Source organism: Myotis myotis, unplaced genomic scaffold (genome assembly GCF_014108235.1).
Source record: "Myotis myotis isolate mMyoMyo1 unplaced genomic scaffold, mMyoMyo1.p scaffold_m19_p_5, whole genome shotgun sequence".
NCBI classification, from domain to species: domain Eukaryota; kingdom Metazoa; phylum Chordata; class Mammalia; order Chiroptera; family Vespertilionidae; genus Myotis; species Myotis myotis.
The window spans coordinates 101,251,912-101,270,906 of record NW_023416357.1 but is presented as its reverse complement, the minus strand read 5'-3'; the positions used below and the strand labels follow the sequence as shown (position 1 = coordinate 101,270,906).

The 18,995-nt window shown below is 57.9% G+C and overlaps 5 protein-coding genes across 10 annotated transcripts; 3 read left to right on the top strand and 2 right to left on the bottom strand.

Annotated features, from left to right (window-relative positions):
* Positions 1 to 5,923: 5,923 nt before the first annotated feature.
* On the top strand, positions 5,924 to 7,961 carry CLDN9 (claudin 9). The gene has a single exon (XM_036310606.1). The coding sequence runs from the start codon at positions 6,698 to 6,700 to the stop codon at positions 7,349 to 7,351; it is 654 nt and encodes a 217-aa protein (XP_036166499.1). The 5' UTR covers positions 5,924 to 6,697; the 3' UTR covers positions 7,352 to 7,961.
* Positions 7,962 to 8,036: 75 nt separating this feature from the next.
* On the bottom strand, positions 8,037 to 14,575 carry CLDN6 (claudin 6). The gene is made up of 3 exons (XM_036310605.1): positions 14,450 to 14,575; positions 10,932 to 11,239; positions 8,037 to 9,392 (listed from the first exon to the last, which is right to left on the bottom strand). The coding sequence occupies exon 3, from the start codon at positions 9,362 to 9,364 to the stop codon at positions 8,699 to 8,701; it is 666 nt and encodes a 221-aa protein (XP_036166498.1). The 5' UTR covers positions 9,365 to 9,392; positions 10,932 to 11,239; positions 14,450 to 14,575; the 3' UTR covers positions 8,037 to 8,698.
* TNFRSF12A (TNF receptor superfamily member 12A) lies at positions 11,574 to 13,592 on the top strand. The gene is made up of 4 exons (XM_036310618.1): positions 11,574 to 11,725; positions 12,427 to 12,531; positions 12,759 to 12,893; positions 12,976 to 13,592. Exons 1-4 carry the CDS (start codon positions 11,632 to 11,634, stop codon positions 13,029 to 13,031), a joined length of 390 nt encoding a protein of 129 aa, XP_036166511.1. The 5' UTR covers positions 11,574 to 11,631; the 3' UTR covers positions 13,032 to 13,592.
* On the bottom strand, positions 13,825 to 15,159 carry HCFC1R1 (host cell factor C1 regulator 1). Of its 2 annotated transcripts, XM_036310616.1 has the most exons (4): positions 15,025 to 15,159; positions 14,692 to 14,748; positions 14,450 to 14,578; positions 13,825 to 14,199 (listed from the first exon to the last, which is right to left on the bottom strand). In XM_036310616.1, exons 1-4 carry the CDS (start codon positions 15,105 to 15,107, stop codon positions 14,064 to 14,066), a joined length of 405 nt encoding a protein of 134 aa, XP_036166509.1. In that variant the 5' UTR covers positions 15,108 to 15,159; the 3' UTR covers positions 13,825 to 14,063. The 2 variants fall into 2 exon arrangements, with proteins under 2 accessions (XP_036166509.1, XP_036166510.1); XM_036310617.1 differs by lacking the exon at positions 14,692 to 14,748 and having other exon boundaries at positions 15,025 to 15,158.
* A 258-nt stretch (positions 15,160 to 15,417) lies between these two features.
* Positions 15,418 to 18,989, top strand: THOC6 (THO complex 6). 5 transcript variants are annotated; one of them, XM_036310593.1, is made up of 13 exons: positions 15,428 to 15,556; positions 16,848 to 16,963; positions 17,069 to 17,133; positions 17,225 to 17,328; positions 17,419 to 17,456; positions 17,540 to 17,588; positions 17,710 to 17,781; positions 17,861 to 17,963; positions 18,053 to 18,102; positions 18,196 to 18,258; positions 18,356 to 18,466; positions 18,555 to 18,689; positions 18,767 to 18,989. In XM_036310593.1, the coding sequence occupies exons 1-13, from the start codon at positions 15,518 to 15,520 to the stop codon at positions 18,845 to 18,847; spliced, it is 1,026 nt and encodes a 341-aa protein (XP_036166486.1). In that variant the 5' UTR covers positions 15,428 to 15,517; the 3' UTR covers positions 18,848 to 18,989. The 5 variants fall into 5 exon arrangements, with proteins under 5 accessions (XP_036166487.1, XP_036166486.1, XP_036166484.1 ...); XM_036310591.1 differs by having other exon boundaries at positions 18,356 to 18,689; XM_036310590.1 differs by having other exon boundaries at positions 18,356 to 18,989.
* Positions 18,990 to 18,995: the final 6 nt, after the last annotated feature.

The window sequence follows — 18,995 nt, the reverse complement described above, 5'->3', positions numbered from 1 at the left end:
AAAGTGCCATTGAAATGCTAGCCTTGGTGGGTGGGAGTCTCCATATCACTGGCATTCCAGCCCCATCTCCGTCCCTGCTTCAGGCTCCAACTTTAACCCTTCAGTTCCCAGATCCAACCAAATCCTGGTGGACCAGGGGACCTAAGAGAGGGGCTGCGGCCTCCTGCCCTCTATCCAAGGAGGCCTGAGGGCAGGAAATGCATTCTTGTCTAGGTGCCCTAGGAATCTGTCCTCTGCCACACCCACCCCCTGCCGGTCTCTCCAGTTCCCCGACAAATTTTCCCCCTTTTCCTCTCCCTCTAGGCAAGCGCCTTATCAAAGAGGGGAAGAATGGGCGTGTCCAGGGAGGAAGCAGAAGCGGCCAGGCCAGGCTGGAGGTACCTCCCGCAGGGACTGGTTTCTGGAGGTGCGGGTAAAAGTGGGGGTATCTTATCTTCTGAGCACCCATCTCCCATGTGGCTGGCCAGTCCTTAGCAGTGTGGGGTCTCCCCCTGCTTGAGTGTAGAGATTTTGGGCCAAAGAACTAAGATTTAAAAAAATTAGGGTCCTGCCCTAACCGGTTTGGCTCAGTGGATAGAGCGTCAGCCTGCGGACTGAAGGGTCCCAGGTTCGATTCCGGTCAAGGGCATGTACCTGGGTTGGGGGCACATCCCCAGTGGGAAGTGTGCAGGAGGCAACTGATTGATGTTTCTCTCTCATCGATGTTTCTAACTCTCTATCCCTCTCCCTTTCTCTGTAAAAAAATCAATAAAATGTATTTAAAATAAAATACAAAAATTAGGGTCCTCTTATTGCCTTCTTGGGGCACTACCATTACCTGGAGTGCGCGGCACCACACAAGGCCCCGTGACAACGTTAAGGGTTTGCTTGTTTGTTCGTTTATTTATTTGTTTTTAATATATTTTTATTGATTTCAGAGAGGAAGGGAGAGGGAGAGTGATAGAAACATCAATGATGGGAGAGAGCCATTGATTGGCTGCCTCCTGCCCGCCCCCTACTGGGGACCAAGCCTGCAACCAGTGCACTTGGCTCTTGACTGGAAAGAACCTGGGACCCTTCAGTCTGCAGGCCGACGCTCTATCCATTGAGCCACACCAGCCCGGGGAACGTTAAGGATTTAGAGCTGCCTGTGGAACTGGTGTGCCCTGGAAGCAAGGCTGACCAACTGTCCCTGTTTCCCCAGGACGCAGCACTCAGTGCTCAAACCAGAATGTCCCAGGCAAGTCAGGATGAGCTGGGCACCTTATGGCCAAGGCAGGAGGCAGACTTGCTCTGGGCGTGGGGACCACAAAGGCCCTGTGCTGGCTGCCCAGGATGGGAGGCCTTGTGGGCAGGTCAGTGGGCCCTTCCAGAGACCCCTGCTTGCTGAGTCCGCCTGACACCTGCCCAAACCTGTGGGGCTAGATTCCTGGCAGCCCTGCAGACACCCTAGAGCAGTGGTTCTCAACCTTCCTAATGCCGCGACCCTTTAATACAGCTCCTCATGTTGTGGTGACCCCCAATTTCATTGTTACAAATTGAACATAATTAAAGCATAGTGATTCATCACAAAAACAATATGTAATTATATATGTTTTCCGATGGTCTTAGGCGACCCCTGTGAAAGGGTCGTTCGACCCCCAAAGGGGTCGCGACCCACAGGTTGAGAACCAATGCCCTAGAGGGAGCCTACTGAAAGCTTGCTTTTATTTGCTTTTCTTCTCAGACACCCCCTCTCCCCATGCAATGTGAGGCCCAGGAAGCTGGGGGAGCTGGACAAACCCACCCCATTATAACTGTATAATAGGAATAGTTCTGAGTAACTATTATCCAATTGGTCTTGCATTTATATGAAGCCTGAAAATATTTAACAGACAAGAAATAAATCAGGCTCCAACTTTAACCCTTTAGTTTCCAGATCCAAACAAATCCTGGTGGACCAGGGGACCTAAGAGAGGGGCTGGGGCCTCCTGGCCTCTATCCAAGGAGGCCTGAGGGCGGGAAATGCATTCTTGTCTAGGTGCCCTAGGAATCTGTCCTTTGCCACACCCACCCCCTGCCGGTCTCTCCAGTTCGGCGACAAATTTTCCCCCTTTTACTCTCCCTCTAGGCAAGCGCCTTATCAAAGAGGGGAAGGAAGAATGGGTGTGTCCAGGGAGGAAGCAGAAGCGGCCAGGCCAGGCTGGAGGTACCTCCCACAGGGACTGGTTTCTGTGTCCATCACAGTCTGTTGTCGTCAGCACTCCCTCCCAGTTCTCAGACATCCAGAGTCAGCCCCTCTTACTGGACAGCACTTCCCCAGGGCCCTATGGGGTGGTACCAAACAGGTACCAGGGGTAGAGGAAGCCCAACCACAGCAGCTCACTCACTTGCAGACCCACCGATGAGCTCTAGCCTCAGCCTCCCCATTTTAGGGGCTCTTAAGCTTTTTTGGGTCAACCATCCCTTTGCAAATCTGATGAAAGTATAAACCTCTCTTAAACGATCCTAAAGAGCAATGCACCAACCTGAAATTAGAATCATTTATAGCCCTGGCCGGGTGGCTCAGTTGGTTGGAGCACCGTCCAGATGGGCCAGGGTTTTGGGTTTGCTATCTAGTCAGAGCACATACAGGAGTCGCTAATGATGCGTGGATGGGTGGGGCTGTGGTAGATGTTTCTCTCTCTCTCTTCCTGTCTCTAAAATCAGTTTTAACATTTTTAAATAATTGTTTATAAACAGAGCCCCACTGAGCAGAGGAGGAGGCACCAGCGCCCTCCCTCCCCCAGGGTTGTAGCGTGGTGCAGGGACCAGGTGTGTGGGGTACGCCCAGCCCCCGGGGCACCTGTTGAAGGGCACTTCCTCCCAGGTGGTCAGGCCTCCGGTCTTCCTCAGGAGGCATGGACGCGAGAGGCTCCCCCAGGCACGGGCTGCCTTTGAGAGTCCTCACAACCATCTTGGAAAGTGGGAATTTTCATCAGCTTCCCCCACTCCCCCACCTCCCTGCCTTTTACACAATAATTCTCAATTCTCAGCACCCAGGGAGGGGCTTAAGAGAGTTCACGACCCCTCCCCCCAAATGAGGGGCTCATGTTTGTGGATCTCAGGAGGCTTCTCAAACGAGTCTTTGACCCAAGGAGGTTAAGGACCTTGACTTTCCAAGATCTGTCCAGGTGGGGTAGGGCAGGGTTTGAGCCATGGTCTGTGATTCCCAGGCTGCCCTCCACAAGGGGAGTGCCAGGGCTCCAAGGGGTTTTGAGGAAGAGGGTCTTTCTTTATTTCCTTTCCTTTTTTTTTTTTTTGGAGTCAAATCTACAAATCCATTGCCAAATTTGAATTCATTAAGATTTATCCCCCCATATTTTCTTCTGAAAGTTAGAGTTTTACACCTTACATTTAGGTTGTTGGTCCATTTTGAGTTCATTTTTTAAAAAATATATTGTATTGATTTTTTTACAGAGAGGAAGAGAGAGGAGAGGGACAGAGAGCCAGAAACATCGATGAGAGAGAAACATCGATCAGCTGCCTCCTGCACACTCCCTACTGGGGATGTGCCTGCAACCAAGGTACATGCCCTTGACCAGAATCGAACCTGGGACCCTTGAGTCCGCAGGCTGACGCTCTATCCGCTGAGCCAAACCAGTCAGGGCTTGAGTTCATTTTTTGTATATGGAGTTAGATAGGGTTCCAACTTCATTCTTTTGCATGTGGTTCTCCAATTTTTTCAGCACCATTTGTTGAAGAGACTTTTCTTTTTCTATTGAAAGATCTTGCCCTGACGGGTCTTGCCCTGACTGGTTTGGTTCAGTGGATAGAGCGTCAGCCTGCGGACTCAAGGGTCCCAGGTTCGATTCTGGTCAAGGGCATGTACTTTGGTTGCGGGCACATCCTCAGTTAGGGGGTGTGCAGGAGGCAGCTGATAGATGTTTCTCTCTCATCGATGTTTCTTTTCTTTTATATATTTTATTGATTTTTTACAGAGAGAAAGGGAGAGGGATAGAGAGTCAGAAACATCAATCAGCTGCCTCCTGCACACTCCCTACTGGGGATGTGCCTGCAACCAAGGTACATGCCCTTGACCAGAATCGAACCTGGGACCCTTGAGTCCGCAGGCTGACGCTCTATCCACTGAACCAAACCGGTTAAGGCTCTCATCGATGTTTCTAACTCTCTATCCCTCTCCCTTCCTCTCTGTAAAAAATCAATAAAATATATTTAAAAAAAAAGAAAATAAAGAGAAAGATCTTGGCATCCTTGTCAAAAATCAATTGTACATCAATATTTTGGTTTATTTTTGGACATATAATGGTACCCTTTGTGCTACAGAGCTGGCCTCATGACTTCCATAAAATCTAGAAAGACAATATAAACAGCTTTTGACTGGTTAGTTCTTCATGTCATCAATCTCGATAACACATTATGAGAGCTACTAATATAAAAATCATTTGACCGTGCTTAAAGAAATACTAACAGCCCTAGCCGGTTTGGTTCAGTGGATAGAGCATTAGCCTGCAAACTGAAGGGTCCTGGGTTCGATTCCGGTCAAGGGCACATGTCCAGGTTGTGGGCTCCATCCCCAGTAAGGGGCATGCAGGATCCAGCCAATCAATGGTTCTCTTTCATCATTGATGTTTCTCTCCCTTTCTCTCTGAAATCAATAAAAATATATTTTAAAAAAGAAATACTAAAATATAATATTTGTAGGTAAAGAGCTATAATTTTTGTCTTTCCTTTGCCATCAGAAATAGCAGGTTGAGCCAAAACCGGTTTGGCTCAGTGGATAGAGCGTCGGCCTGCGGACTGAAAGGTCCCAGGTTCGATTCTGGTCAAGGGCATGTACCTGGGTTGCGGGCACACCCCCAGTAGGAGATGTGCAGGAGGCGGCTGATCGATGTTTCTAACTCTCTATCTCTCTCCCTTCCTCTCTGTAAAAAATCAATAAAATATATTAAAAAAAAAAAAAAGAAATAGCAGGTTGAGCTATTGTGTATTGTGTGTGTGTGTGTGTGTGTGTGTGTGTGTGTGTGTGTGTGTTTATTTACCTCCAGCCTGGCTGGTGTGGCTCAGTGATTGTCGACCCATGAACCAGGAGGTCACGGTTTGATTCCCCATCAGGGCGCAGGCCGGGGTTGTGGGCTGGATCCCCAGTACAGGGCATGCAGGAGGCAGCCGGTCAGTGATTCTCATTGATGTTTCTATCAAGAGCGTCTTTCTTGAGGATGATGAGGCAGGGTTCAAAGAAACCCGAGTCACCTGGGCCTAACCCCTGTTGCCTTTCTTGGCGGTATCTCACCCAGAGTAATCACTCACTTCCCAGGGGCATGGGAGGGGTCCTGAGCGTCAACTCCACCCGGTGCTCTGTCCCTGCCTCTCCCCTTTCACTCCGGGCCCTGAGTGCTCCTCCCCCACGCCCACAACGGGCTCTTTATCCCGGGGCCTCTAGAGACTGCAGCCTGGCCCTCGGTTTCAGTGGAGGGGGTGGAGAGGGCATACCTGGGCTGAGGTAGAAGCGAGGGGGTGGTTTTCTAGGCCGTTGCCTGGACGATGCCACCTGAGCTGGGCGCCAGGCACCTGTCGCCTAGGAAACGGTGCGGGCGGGGCCCCTCCCCCGGGAGCCGCCAGGGCCCTGGGCTGAGGCAGGAGGCAGATCGAATTCCGGAGAGTCCTAGCGCTGGGTAGGGGCGGGTGGGGGTTCTCGATACTGGAAAAGCTGGGGTACCCTTGCATCATCATGAAATGAACCAGCCCGGAAGAGCGAAGGCGGCGAGGGAGGGGTGGCTGGGGGTGGAGGAGGCTCAGGAGGCGGGCTGAGCCCCCAACTCTCCCACTTCTTTGTCCTGAGCCAACTGTTACTTTGTGAGCTGCACTTCTCCCTGAGACCGTTTCTTCCTTCCTTTCTTTCTTTCTTCCTTCTTCCTTTTCTTTCTTTCTTTTTTTTTTTTTTTTTTTTAGAGAGGATGGGAGAGAGGTCTGTGTTCCACTCATTTATGCATTCATTGGATGATTCTTGCATGAACCCTGACCGGGGATGGAACTCCAAGCCTTGGCATACGTGGAGGACACTCTAACGAAGTGAGCTACCAGGCCTGGCCTCACCATTCCTTTGTGTCTGGGTTCCCACAGGCATGGATGTTCTTCTTTCCTCCCGTTTCTTCCGGGTCATGGTATGTGCTCTTTCCCCATCCCCGACACTCTGGGTCCCCCCCTTGCCCCGCCCCGCCTCCTCCCACAGCACCAGCCTCCCAGTCTTGGCCTGGTGGCTCCTCCCCTGCCTCGGCCTTAAAACTCCGTGTCTGTGGCCAGGAGCGCAGTCCTCAGGTGCCCGGGACAAGGCTGCACCGCTCCTCGAGATCCTGCGCCAGCCAGAGGGAGGAGGCTCTCCCCAGCCTGAAGGTGGGTCGCAGGGTAGGTTCTGCGTAGCTGGTCAGACAGGCGGTGGTAGGAACGTGTCTGCAGAGTGGCAGGAGAAGAAGCAGCCACCAGGCGCCTCAAGGGGACACCAGCCATTCAACTGAGCAGGACTGTGCGATTTTGTTTGTTGGGGACCAGGGACACACCTGCCAGGGGCACAGAGCGAGGAGGTGCCTTGCAAGAGGCTCACAAATGTGAGGACTGTCTTGGCCTGAGGACACTGACCGCCCACTACTGGCAGGCACCAAGACCCTGCTTGGCAGCGTCGGACGCCGCACTCCTGTTAACCAGGCCACCGAGAGCGGAGAAGACCTAACTGAGGGGACAGATGGCTTCAGCTGGCCTCGAACTCCTAGGCATGACCCTGGCTGTGCTGGGCTGGCTGGGGACCCTGGTGTCCTGTGCCCTGCCCCTGTGGAAGGTGACCGCCTTCATCGGCAACAGCATTGTGGTGGCCCAGGTGATGTGGGAGGGGCTGTGGATGTCCTGCGTGGTGCAGAGCACAGGCCAGCTGCAGTGCAAGGTGTACGACTCGATGCTGGCGCTGCCCCAGGACCTGCAGGCCGCCCGCGCCCTCTGTGTCATCGCCCTCCTGCTCTCCCTGCTGGGTCTGCTGGTGGCCATCACGGGAGCCCAGTGCACCACCTGTGTGGAGGACGAAGTTGCAAAAGCCCGAATTGTGCTCACCGCGGGGGTCATCCTCGTCCTCTCAGGCATCCTGGTTCTCATCCCCATCTGCTGGACAGCCCACGCCATCATCCAGGACTTCTACAACCCCCTGGTGGCTGAGGCCCTCAAGCGGGAGCTGGGGGCTTCCCTCTACCTGGGCTGGGCAGCAGCTGCCCTGCTCATGCTGGGCGGGGGCCTCCTCTGCTGCACATGCCCCCCGCCCCAGATCGACCGGCCCAGGGGACCCAGGCTGGGCTACTCCATCCCCTCCCGCTCTGGCACCTCTGGAATGGACAAGAGGGACTATGTGTGAAGTGTCTCCAGAAGCCCACTGCTCAGAGCCTTGACTTTCGCTGGATGCCCTCTCCAACCCCTGCCTTCTACCCTCTACCCCTTCCCCACATGAAACCTACTTTCTAGGCGTTCCAGCCAGGTTTGGCTGCTGGGCTAGTCTCAGATGGCTTGGCTGAGCCCAGATCCTCCTCCATGGGGTCCCCACCTCCTGGCCACCCAACTCCCCCAACCAGTTGCTGTCTTCTGCTTCCTGGACCTACGTTGGCTCTCCTCCCCTTCCTGAGGCCTCCCCTGCCCCTGGAACCGGGGCCTCCCCCAAAGGGCCGTACTCCTTGGCTCAAACAAGGAGAGGATTATGCTCTGCTGGCCCTGGAGCCGGTCCCCTCCAGTCTGGCCACCACCCTCATTCAGAGACCCAGGCCAGGCCCTCTGGGAGAAGCCAATCTCCTCCAGGCCAGAAGGGCCCAACCCACTCCCTGCCCCCACCCGTTCCCAGAATAAAGAGTATTTGTACCTCTGCTGCCTTGACCTGTGATTGGGCAGGGAAGACCAGGTGGCCGGGCCGTCAGGCCAAGGTCTGCTCCAGGTCCTGCTGAGTGGGTAACCTCACTCAGGCCGTGCTAGGCAGGTGAGCAACAGAGGTGAGTCACTCATGTTCACCTTATTCCAGGCTGGAACTCAACAGCCTCCCAGCAACTCCAATGGCAAGTGACAAAACAAAACACTCTTTATTTAGTAAAAACTAGTGGGTGGGTGTGCCATGGCAGAAGTGTGCAGGGCCCGCAGATGAGAGGGTCAGGGGTCTACAGCGTGGTTGGGAAGCAACTCTGAGACAAGCATGGAAGAGCCAGAGGTCAGAATCCTTGGAGGTAAGTGGTTCTGGGTAACTTATCACCTGCTCTTCTCAAGGGTACTGAGGCTCGAGCTCCGGGTCACAGAGGCCTGACCGAGAAGGCGGGGCTCATCCCCGCAAGCCCTGCCCCACCAGAGCAGGAACTCTTGGGGACAGACTGTCAAAGCACCTGGTTGTCACAGAGTACCTGGCCAGCAAACAGCCCTCACCCAGGGATCACAGCTCCAGGCTGGCCTCCAAGGCGGGAATGTCCAAGGTGGAGAAAGACGGAGAAACTGAAGTGCTGCCCCCTTGGTCTCACCATCCAAAGTGAGAAACGCCAGCAGCAGAGCCCAGGTGAGACTGACTTTCTTCTTGGTTTGGTGTTTAACAAATGGCTTAAAAGAAAAATACCCCCTTGCCCAATTAAAAGGAAAAACCAGATAAAAGCAACCCAGAAACTGTCGTGCGTTCTGATGACTCCAGCTCAGGGGTTAAGCTCCATGGTCAAGGGAGCCCCCGTCCTCCTACCCATCAGACGTAATTCTTGGTGGGGTATTCAGAGGGCCCCTGAGAGATGGCTCGTGGGGCAGATGCTGAGTATCGGGCCAGGTAATGGCTGGAGCCCCGGGACCCCCCAGAGGGGCAGGTGTAGCACAGAAGCCCCCCACCCAGCAACAAAAGACCAGAAGCCGCCCAGCCCAGGTAGAGGGAGGCCCCCAGCTCCCGCTTTTGGGGCTCTGCCACGAGGGGGTTGTAGAAGTCCTGGATGATGGCATGGGCCGTCCAGCAGATGGGGATCAGGGTCAGGACCCCTGAGATGACAAAGATGATCCCAGAGGTGAGCACCAGACGGGCCTTGGAGTCCTTGTCCTCCACACAGGTGGTACACTTGGCCCCACCGAGGTAGATCAGCAGACCCAGCAGGGTGATGAGGAGGGTGATGATGCAGAGGGCTCGGGCAGCCTGCAGGTCCTGGGGCAGCGCCAGCATCGAGTCGTACACCTTGCACTGCATCTGGCCTGTGCTCTGCACCACGCAGGACATCCACAGCCCCTCCCACATCACCTGGGCCACCACAATGCTGTTGCCGATGAAGGCGGTCACCTTCCACAGGGGCAGGGCGCAGGACACTAGAGCATTCACCCAGCCCAGCAACGTCAGGACGATCCCCAGGATTTGCAGACCAGCAGAGGCCATGATGAGGTTGAGGTTGAAAGGAGCTGCCCTGGGGACAGAGCAGAGTAATATTAAGACCAGCTGGCCAAGGTCCCTCATCTCCAACGAGTGCTAATCCCCATGGCCGATGCCATGGCCACACAGAACACCAGGAGTATAAACCTTGGGAGTTGGGGTGCCATGTCTTGCCCGAGCCTCATTTTCTCATGGGCAAAATGAGCATGAATGCCTTAGCATATATTTCTTTCCCCCTAGTTATGTGACAGTCTGTTTTGAGTACAAAGGGAAGGTAATATAAAGCCTAAGCCAGCGCTAGTCCCTGGCCTCAGCCACTATGGGTACATTTGATCAAACAGCAAAGTGACAAAAGAGGATGGAGTGACAGCGAAGTTTGCAGGTGCTTCCACAGAGCGCACAGATGGGAGGTTGGCTCTAGCTATTGAGTTTCAATCTCAAAGCCATCAAGATTAGCGATCCAACCTCCTTCCCACCACCAACGGGAGAGTCCAGACCCCTCACCCCAACATGGTTCGGTTCCTCAGGCAGGTGGCTACCAGTTTGATCTTAAAGATCTTCTGTGCTGTGTGGCCCACCATCCCCACCTGGCCTGCCCCAGCACAGCCTCCTTCCCTAAGGCCACTGGCTGTCTCCCTGGGTCCCACTCGCCTGCCCTCCCTTTGGGGCCCTAGAGCATACTGCCAAGGTCGGGGACATTTTTCTTGTGTATTCTTTCCCATAATGCCATCCTCTCAAGACACAACTTCTTGAAAAGGAGCTGAAATCCTTGGGGTCTATCCAGTGAACCAGCTCCTCTACAGCAGCCCCTCTGCCTGTCTCCCCTCACATCTCATTTCATGTTGGAGGACTCCATCCAGATCAGTTCTGTGTAGGTGTTTGTGACGGCTCTCCATTGCCCAAAGGTTCCGGGCCACGGCCTGGACCTAAACCTAGCACCAGCCCAGCAGTGTGACCAGAGAGCAGACTCTCCACTCACTTTTATTTGCACCCGCTAGGCCGGAGCTGAAGACCTGGGCGGGGGAGGCCGGATGGGGTGGGCCAGCCCTTCTCCATCCCAGTCCCGGGTCTACCCCTCCAGGCGTCTGGCCGAGGTAAAGCCGCGGCCCCTCCAGCCTAGGCACCTCGCGCTTCTCCCCTGCCCTCCACTCCGTCCCCTTCCCACAAACTATCGGCTCGATTCTGTCCGAGGACGCTCCTTACCGCTCCCGATCCCCCCTTCGGAGTCCCGCCCACAAGCGGGTGTCCTCAGTCCCCCATCTTCCCGGGGGCAGCGCGCGCGCGGGGTGGTTTAAAGGCGGCGCGGGCCTAGGGTCGGCTCCCGCAGGTGAGGGGGAGGGGCGACCGACCCGGCGCGCATGCAGGTGGGGGAAGGGCGCCCGGGTGTCGGGGCCTTTGTCCCAGGGGAAGAGAGGAGGGGCGTTTAGCCAGTTCGAGCCGCCAAAGGACCCGATCTGCCCCCGCCGGGGACTCGGCAGAAGGTCAGCCCAGTTCTCCATGCTGCCCGCACCCTGCACCCCGTTCCTCGAGGCACCCATCTCCTCCCCAGCACGCGCACTGCCCCGAGGCTCACCTGAGCAGGTGGGGCTCTGCCGAGATCCGAAAGAGCCGCGAGTGCGGGGACGGGGCGGAGCGGGGGTCTTAAAGAGGCAGTGACGTCACCGGACCACCGCCCCGGGGAGGGGCAGAGACCACTGCGTCCCGCGGATTCCGACTTGGTCGGTCCCGGGCGCTTGAGACGCGCTGCAGCGCCCGCATCTGGCCGGGGTGAGGGGACATCAGCGACTGACGGGGGCCCGCAGTGAGTCAGGGCGCAGGCCGGGGAGCCAAACGGACCTCGGGCCTCGGCTCCTCCACCTTCCCGAGCCTCAGTTTCACACTCTGCAAAATGGAGACAAGCCCACACTTTACTAGGTGACTGTGTCCTAAGGTAAACATCAGAGGACACACCGTCATTTTTATGCTGCCCTCCGCGCTGGGAGGGATGGTTTCAAGTCTGCCCTCCGCCCCCTCCCCCGACACGCACACACCTCCCGGACCTGGGACCCGAGGGCAGCCCGGACTGTCGCGGCGAGGTGCCCGCAGCCCGCGCGTGCAGGCGGGTGAGACCTACGGGCTGAGCTAGCGGGCCGGGCGGGGCGGGGACCGGGGGCGGGCCGCTGGGCCGGAGGCGTGGGGTCCGCCCCGGAAGGCGGGGGCGGGGACCGGGCTGAGGTTGTCTGTCCCGGCGACTAGCGGCGGGCTCAGACCGTAGTGGTCGCGGGACGCGCACGATGGCTCTGGCCCTGCTGCGCCCTCTGCCGCGGCTGCTGGTGCTGGGGCTCGGGCTGGCGCTGCTGTGCGCGGCGGCCGGGGAGCCGGTGTCAGGTACGCCGGGCGCCGAGCTGGGGCTGGGCGGGAGGCGGGAGGGCGTGAGGACCGGGGAACCCCGGACTGGGATGCGGGAGCCGGTTTGGGGGAGCTAGAGGAGGGGGCAGAACTGGGGGGTGCATGGGATCGGGGGTCAGGCAGTTCCCAGACACCGCGCTCCCTGGCCAGGGGAGGTCCCGTCTCGCTCCGAGCTTCCTTCCCAGTCCTGGCCTCAGTTTCCTGCCGGTCCCACTCGGACTCGGAAGTGGAGAAAGTTTGAAGGCGGGATGTCTCATCCGGTGAGGGGGCAGGCCTCCAGCCTGGTCAGTACCGGGCCTGCCCAGCCCCAGGGACCGGAGTCGGGGTGGGGTGTCGAGAGGCACGGGGGTCTGTGTCCCCCATACCATGTGGGGTGCTCCCTTCCATCCGGTGACTTCAGTGCCCAGCTATGCGGGGGGGGGAGGGACCGGGGTCGGGCCCGGTGCCCAGGAATGAGTCACTCGCCGGCGGCGGCGGCGGTGAGGAGGGACCTGACCCCCCCAGCCTCCTGCCCGCCGGCTCCCCCACCCCGCGCTGCCGTATCCCGGTCGGGCGGTGCGGTCACCTGTGAGGAATGCGCGAAGAGGGCGCCGGTGACTCACGTTATACGAGCCGCCGACCCAGACCTCGGCCCCCAGAATAGCCGCGCCCCGCCCCCAGCCTCTGATCCCCTTCCCCAGGCACCACTCCCTGCTCCCGCGGCAGCTCCTGGAGCGAGGACCTCGACAAGTGCATGAACTGCGAGTCATGTCCAGCCCTACCGCACAGCGACTTCTGCCGGGGATGTGAGTGGGGGCGGGGCCAGAGGCGAGCGGACCCCAGCATAGGGGAGTTGCTGGGGTAGAGAGGGGAGCAGGTGGCTTTAGATCGGGGGTGGGGAGGGGGGGGGGGATTAGGTGGGAGGCGAATGGGGCAGGGGCGCCAATCTGGGTAGGGGAAAGACTTGAGGCTCAGCTCTAGGGGGTGGGGCTGGTCGGGAGGGGTGAGGTCTGACTTTGAGTCCTGCCTGCAGGTGCTGGGGCTCCTTCAGCCTCCTTTGGGCTGTTGTGGCCCATCTTGGGGGGCGCCTTGAGCCTAGCCCTTGTGCTGGGGCTGCTTTCTGGCTTCCTGGTCTGGAGACGGTGCCGAAGGAGAGAGAAGTTTACCAGTAAGTGTGCCCGTCCCCCTGGCCCCGCCGTCACTCCTCAGCATGTCCCCAGCTCTTGATGACCCCTCTTCTTATTTTGCAGCCCCCATCGAGGAGACCGGCGGGGAGGGCTGTCCTGGCGCAGCGCTGATCCAGTGACCACGAGCTTTCCTGGTCATCGGGAAACTGTGCCCACCCGCCATTCATTCATTCATTCATTGTGGAGCCAGCCCCTGCCTCCCAGACAACTAGAGCCATGCTACTCCCATCACAGGGGTGTGCAGGGGGGGGACGACAGGTGAATCACTTATCTGAGGCCTGGATCCAGGCTTCAGAGGAACCTTCCAAGGTATCTGACTGCGCTGTCTCTGGCTCCGGGACAGAAAAGGAGACCCAGGCTGGCTCACACCAGATGGCTGACACTAGGAACTGCAACATTTGCACAAAGGCCCCCTATCCCCATGGCCTGGGGGTCAGGCTGAAGTGAGGCACAGACAGAACACTAGGTCCCACCCACTGCTATGTGCTGAAATCCCAGCACTGGGGTCTTAGCCTGGGGGGTTAGGGATCTGTTCCTAACACTAGGGGGCTGGCCCTCTAGGGGGGGCTGGCCTTGAGACACTGCCCCCACCAACCCTCAAAGGAGGGGAGATATTTATTTTGGGTAGAAAGTTTGGAGGGGCAGGAGAATTTATTAATAAAAGAATCTTTAACTTTAAATGGATTGGAGAGTGGCATGATTCCCCAGCCTGAGCTGGAGGGAGGAGTGAGTCAGCCTCGGGGGCGGGGGTGAGGCTCTGACTCACACATTCTCAATGCCTGAGCCCAGCCTGCCAGGACCTGGGCAGACCCTGACCGCTTTCCGGGGAAGATCTTGAGGAGAAACTGAAGCATCTTGTGCCCCAGTCTTGCCCTCTTCCCAAAGGCCCCAGGTTCCAGACTGAAGCCATCATCTGCTCAGCGATGTTTATTCATTTCTTCTGGGGGGACGGGGGGATGGGGGAGAATGCCTCCGTTTTCATGCTACTGTCCCTCCTACCCCAGGCTCTGTCTTTCTCTGTTGGGGGAAGGTCTTGATGCTCACAGGCCTGGTCTGGAGGAAAAGCAGGGCAGCTGTTCCCTTCATGAGGGTGTTGATCTCCCCGGTTGTGGGGGAGAAGCAGCGTGGGCAGGTACACGGTCTGCCGGCCCTCAGGGCTCCATTATTTCCCCAGCTGGGGTTGCAGGGTAGTGGGAGGCAGGGGTGTCCCCCAGCCTCAGCAGCCTCAGAGCCTCAGGGATCAGGTTTCCAGGGTAGCGCCAGAGAAGCAGTTCAGAGCAAGGGCTCCTGGAAGAGGAAGTGACAGCGAGGGCATAGGGCTGAGGGTGGCCTGGCAGAGGCGCCTCCTACCAGGTTCAGGTCCCCAGGGGCTCCTGGGCTGCCTCTGCCTTCTAAGGAGCCAAGAGGAGGAGAAAGGACAGAGGTTGGCTAGAAGCTAAAAATAGCAGGATGAGGCAAGGCCTGGAGGCTGGCTCCCAGGAGGTGTGATCCTCCAGAAGGCCCGGTCAGCAGATAGCGGACAGTGGATGGTGCTTACCTGAGTCGGGGCAGAGCTGGGGAGAATGCCAGGGGGGGGCTGCAGTAAGGGTGGTCATTATGCAGGCTGAGCTGAGAGAAGTGGGTGGCCATATTCTCCTCGGACAGGAACTGCTTGCGCTGGGGCTCCCTGGGGAGAGACCAGGAGGCAGGTAGGCTGGGCTATGCGGAGGGGAGGCAGGCTGATGGGGACCTGAGTTGCCAGAGGTCTTGTTGGGAGTGCCTCCCTGTCCCCAGACTCACTGCTCCTCCTTCAGGCGCCGTTTGGTGCTCAGGGGCACAGCTCCTCGGAGAGGGGAGCTAGGGAGAAAAGAGAGCCAGGTGCACCCCACCCTCTTGGCCCCATGCCAGGATCTGCCAGCCTGAGCCAGGAACGTCTGCCAGGAATCCCCCAGCCCATGTCTCAGCTGACGCCTAAGTCACCCCCACTCTCTGGAAGTCTCCAAACCTGACTCAGCTCCTGCCCAAGTCCTGCTGATTTGCCCCACTGTGTGTCATCTTGCAGACGAGCCCTGAGCCCCCCGCCAAAGCTCTTGCGCCCCTGGGCGAGGCCCACCTGGGGCCCCCCATACACACCTCGCGTCCAGGCTTCGAGGCAGCCCCGAGTCGCGTTGGGCCCGACTCGGGGAGCCACGCTCCAGGGGCTGCTGAAGGATCATTGGAGTTCGGGGTCCTGGGGCAGAGGGTGGGATGCGGGCGGCAGAGGCGGAGCTCCGGGGGCGTGGCCACACGCGGGAGGCGTGGCTTTAGGCGCTCTCAGCAGCGAGATTCCGCGCGGCGCGGAAGACGGGTGGCGCGCGGCTGGAAGGCGGGTCTGCTCGGCGGGGTGGGGGAGGGGATCTGGCGTAGCGGGGCGGCGGTGGGCGCCTCTTAGTGTCGGGGACCCGGGAGGTCTTCGCGGCGTTCACCTCTGCTCCTGGGGCTCCGGTGGCACGCGGCGACCGCCTGCCGGCCGAGCCTGCCGGCGGTACTGGGCCAGTGGGACGCCGGGAAGGTAAACCGCTCCAGAACACGTCCGGACCCGGGAGGCTGTGTCGCGCGGAGCACTCTGGGATTTGTAGTTCTCGAGATGGAGCGAGCTGTGCCGCCCACGGTGCCTCTGGGTCAGGTGAGGCGGACATGATGCGCGGTGCATTCTGGGGTTTGTAGTCTATGCCCAGTTCAGAAGGGGAGAGCAAGGAGTCCTTCCCTGAACCGTTTTCCTTTTAAAAAAAACTATTTTGCTTAAAGTACTGTCATGAGGAATATAGAAAGGACTCGTAGAACTCAACAAGACAACCCAATTTTATTGTTGTTGTTCATCCTCACACGAGGATATTTTTTCCATAGATTAGAGAGAGTGGAAGGGGGTAAGGAGGGTGGGCGCAGAGAGAGAAACAGACACCCATGCGAGAGAGACACATCAATTGGTTGCCTCCCGCAGGGGCCCCAACCCGGCGGGGGATGGAACCTGTAACCCAGGCATGTCCCCTTGATCAGGAATTGAACCCCGGACCCTTTAGTCCGCAGGCCGACGCTCTAACCACTGAACACACTGGCAGGGCAAGTTTTAAAATTTTGTCTTTATTGTTGAACGTATTCCAGATGTCCCCTTTTTCTCCCCATTGACCCCCTCCACCCTGCACCTGCTCACCTTCCCCAGGCCTTCACTGTACTGTTGTCCTGAACCCTGTTTTGCGGGGGCTGGTGGTAGGACTTGGACTCTGACCCCTGGGCAGAAGAGTAAGCCAGAAATACCTTGTGGGCCTAACATGAAAGCCAGAGGGTAGGGCTTAGGAAGTAGTATGTTATTCTTTATTGGGGTAATGGAGCCACATTTTGTGCACTTTCAACAAGGCAACCCGTTGTGAAGCTCTTTATATACAGTAGCTCATGCAATCTTTTTTTTTTTAATATATATTTTATTGATTTTTAGAGAGGAAGGGAGAAGGAGAGAGAGATAGAAACATCAGTGATGAGAGAGAATCATTGATTGGCTGCCTCCTGCATGCCCCCCACCGGGAATCGAACCCGCAACCCAGGCATGTGCCCTTGGCCGGAATCGAACCTGTGACCCTTCAGTCCACAGGCCGACGCTGTATCCACTGAGCCAAACCAGCCAGGGCAGCTCATACAATCTTGACAGAATCTCCCCTGAGCTCCATTTAACAATTAAGGAAACTTGGAAGAGAGCCTGGGTGCTTGCTCAAGGTCCTTCTAGGCACCTTGCATCAACTCTCCCCTTCCTTCCTCACCCTCTTCTTGGAGCCACCCCTGGGACTTTATGGGCAGATGCCTGCTTAGGGGGCCTCAATGGAGGTCTGAGAAGTATGGGCAGCAGCTGAACTGGCGGTAGGGGGACCAGGAAGGAGTCTGCGGATTGGAGTTCCCAGACAGCTTCCGTCCGCCTCTCCCCACAGATGGAGGTGTTTCAGGCCCTGCAGCGGTTGCACATGACCATCTTCTCCCAGTGTTTTTCACCCTGCGGGAAGTTCCTGGCGGCTGGGAACAATTATGGGCAGATCGCCATCTTCAGGTACCCTGGCCTCTGCTCGCCAACACCCATTGGCTCTGGTATGTGGCCTTCCTAGGACTGATGCCCCCGCTTCCGACTCAGACACTCTCTCCCCTCCGCCTGCAGCTTGTCTGCTGCTTTGAGCTCCGAGGCCAAAGAGGAAAGTAAGAAGCCCATCGTGACCTTCCAAGGTGGGTGGCAGCCATTGAGTTTGGCCTCGGGGACCCCAAGGTGAAGGAGGGGAGCAGGATAGGGTCATTCAGGTTCTGCATTTCCATTTAGCCCACGATGGGCCTGTCTACAGCATGGTCTCCACTGACCGACATCTGTTCAGCGCTGGGGACGGGGAGGTGAAGGCCTGGCTTTGGGCAGAGATCCTCAAGAAGGTAAGGAGTGTGGAGCTGCGGGGCAGGGGCACTCGGGCACCCAGCCCCAGAGAGAACCTTTGAGGTCACCCAGTGCTTCTCTCCATGAAGGGCTGTAAGGAGCTATGGTGTCGTCAGCCCCCGTACAGGTAAGCCAGGGCCGCGTGGGCAGAGGGCACGTGAGGGTGCAGATGCTGCCTCAGCAGAGCTGACCCTGCTTTCTCTCCTCCAGGACCAGCCTGGAGGTGCCTGAGATCAACGCTTTGCTTCTCGTCCCCAAGGTCTGAGCCTTTTGTGACTAGGGCTCTACCCTGCCCTGTTTCTGGCCCAAACGAATACTTCCCCGATCCCTGTCCTTATTTGACCCTGACGGGTGACCCCACCCCATCTTCCCCCCTGCAGGAGAATTCCCTCATCTTGGCAGGGGGGGACTGCCAGCTGCATACGATGGACCTAGAGACGGGGACCTTCACGGTGAGAGGGCCCTGGAGCCGGGCGGGAGGGGGAGGCATTCTTTCCGGATCTCATTCTGACACTGCCCCTCTCCCTGCAGCGGGCCCTCCGGGGCCACACAGACTACATCCACTGCCTGGCGCTGAGGGACCGGAACCCTGAGGTGCTGTCTGGCGGCGAGGATGGGACTGTGAGGCTTTGGGGTAAGGGAGTGACTAGTTGGAGAGGAAGGTGGTGAAGAGGAAGGCTGGGGTGGGGTGAGTGGGGTACCTCTCATGGTTTTCCCTCACAGATCTGCGCATGGCCAAGGAGGTCCAGACAATTGAGGTCTACAAGCATGAGGTGAGGGCATGCCCCCCACACACCCTGTCCTCCCTTCCCCCTGGGCATCTCCTGTGCCTTGACCTCCTCCTCCCTTCCCCTCCTCCCTCCCAGGAGTGCTCCAGGCCCCACAATGGGCGCTGGATCGGATGCTTGGCAACCGACTCCGACTGGATGGTGAGCCAGGCAAAGTGCAAGATGGGTGGCAGCTCCGGGCCCTCCCAGCTGAGAGCCCGTGGCTTATGGTGTTGGGGGACCCTCACCTCTCCGCCAGGTTTGTGGAGGAGGCCCAGCACTCACCCTCTGGCACCTACGATCCTCCACACCCACCACCATCTTCCCCATGTGGGCACCACAGAAGCATGTCACCTTCTACCAGGACCTGGTGAGGCGCGCTGCCGTGACTTTACGACCCCTGCCTGGTTCCTGTCTCTTGGTTCCTGACCCTGAAACCCTCTGCCTGCTCTCCACAGATTCTGTCAGCTGGCCAGGGCCCCTGCGTCAACCAGTGGCAACTGAGTGGGGAACTGAAGGCCCAGGTGCCCGGTTCCTCCCCAGGGCTGCTCAGCCTCAGTCTGAACCAGCAGCCAGCAGCACCGGAGTGCAAGGTGGGTCCTGCAAGGAGCTGTGGGGTCCTGGGAGGCCAGGGGTGTGGGTAGCTCAGTGGCCCCCCTCTTGCCTCCAGGTGCTGACAGCTGCAGGCAACAGCTGCCGGGTGGATGTTTTCACCAATCTGGGCTATCGGGCCTTCTCCCTGTCCTTCTGACCTCCCGAAGCTGGTGGGGCCGGAGCAGGAGGACCTGGAAGAGGCCCTAAGCCCACCCTCTCAGGCAGGGAGAGGGCCTGGGGCCTCAGCGAGCAGGGGTCGGAACTGTTTTCATTTTACAAAATAAAATTTCAGGCTTTTCTTCCCT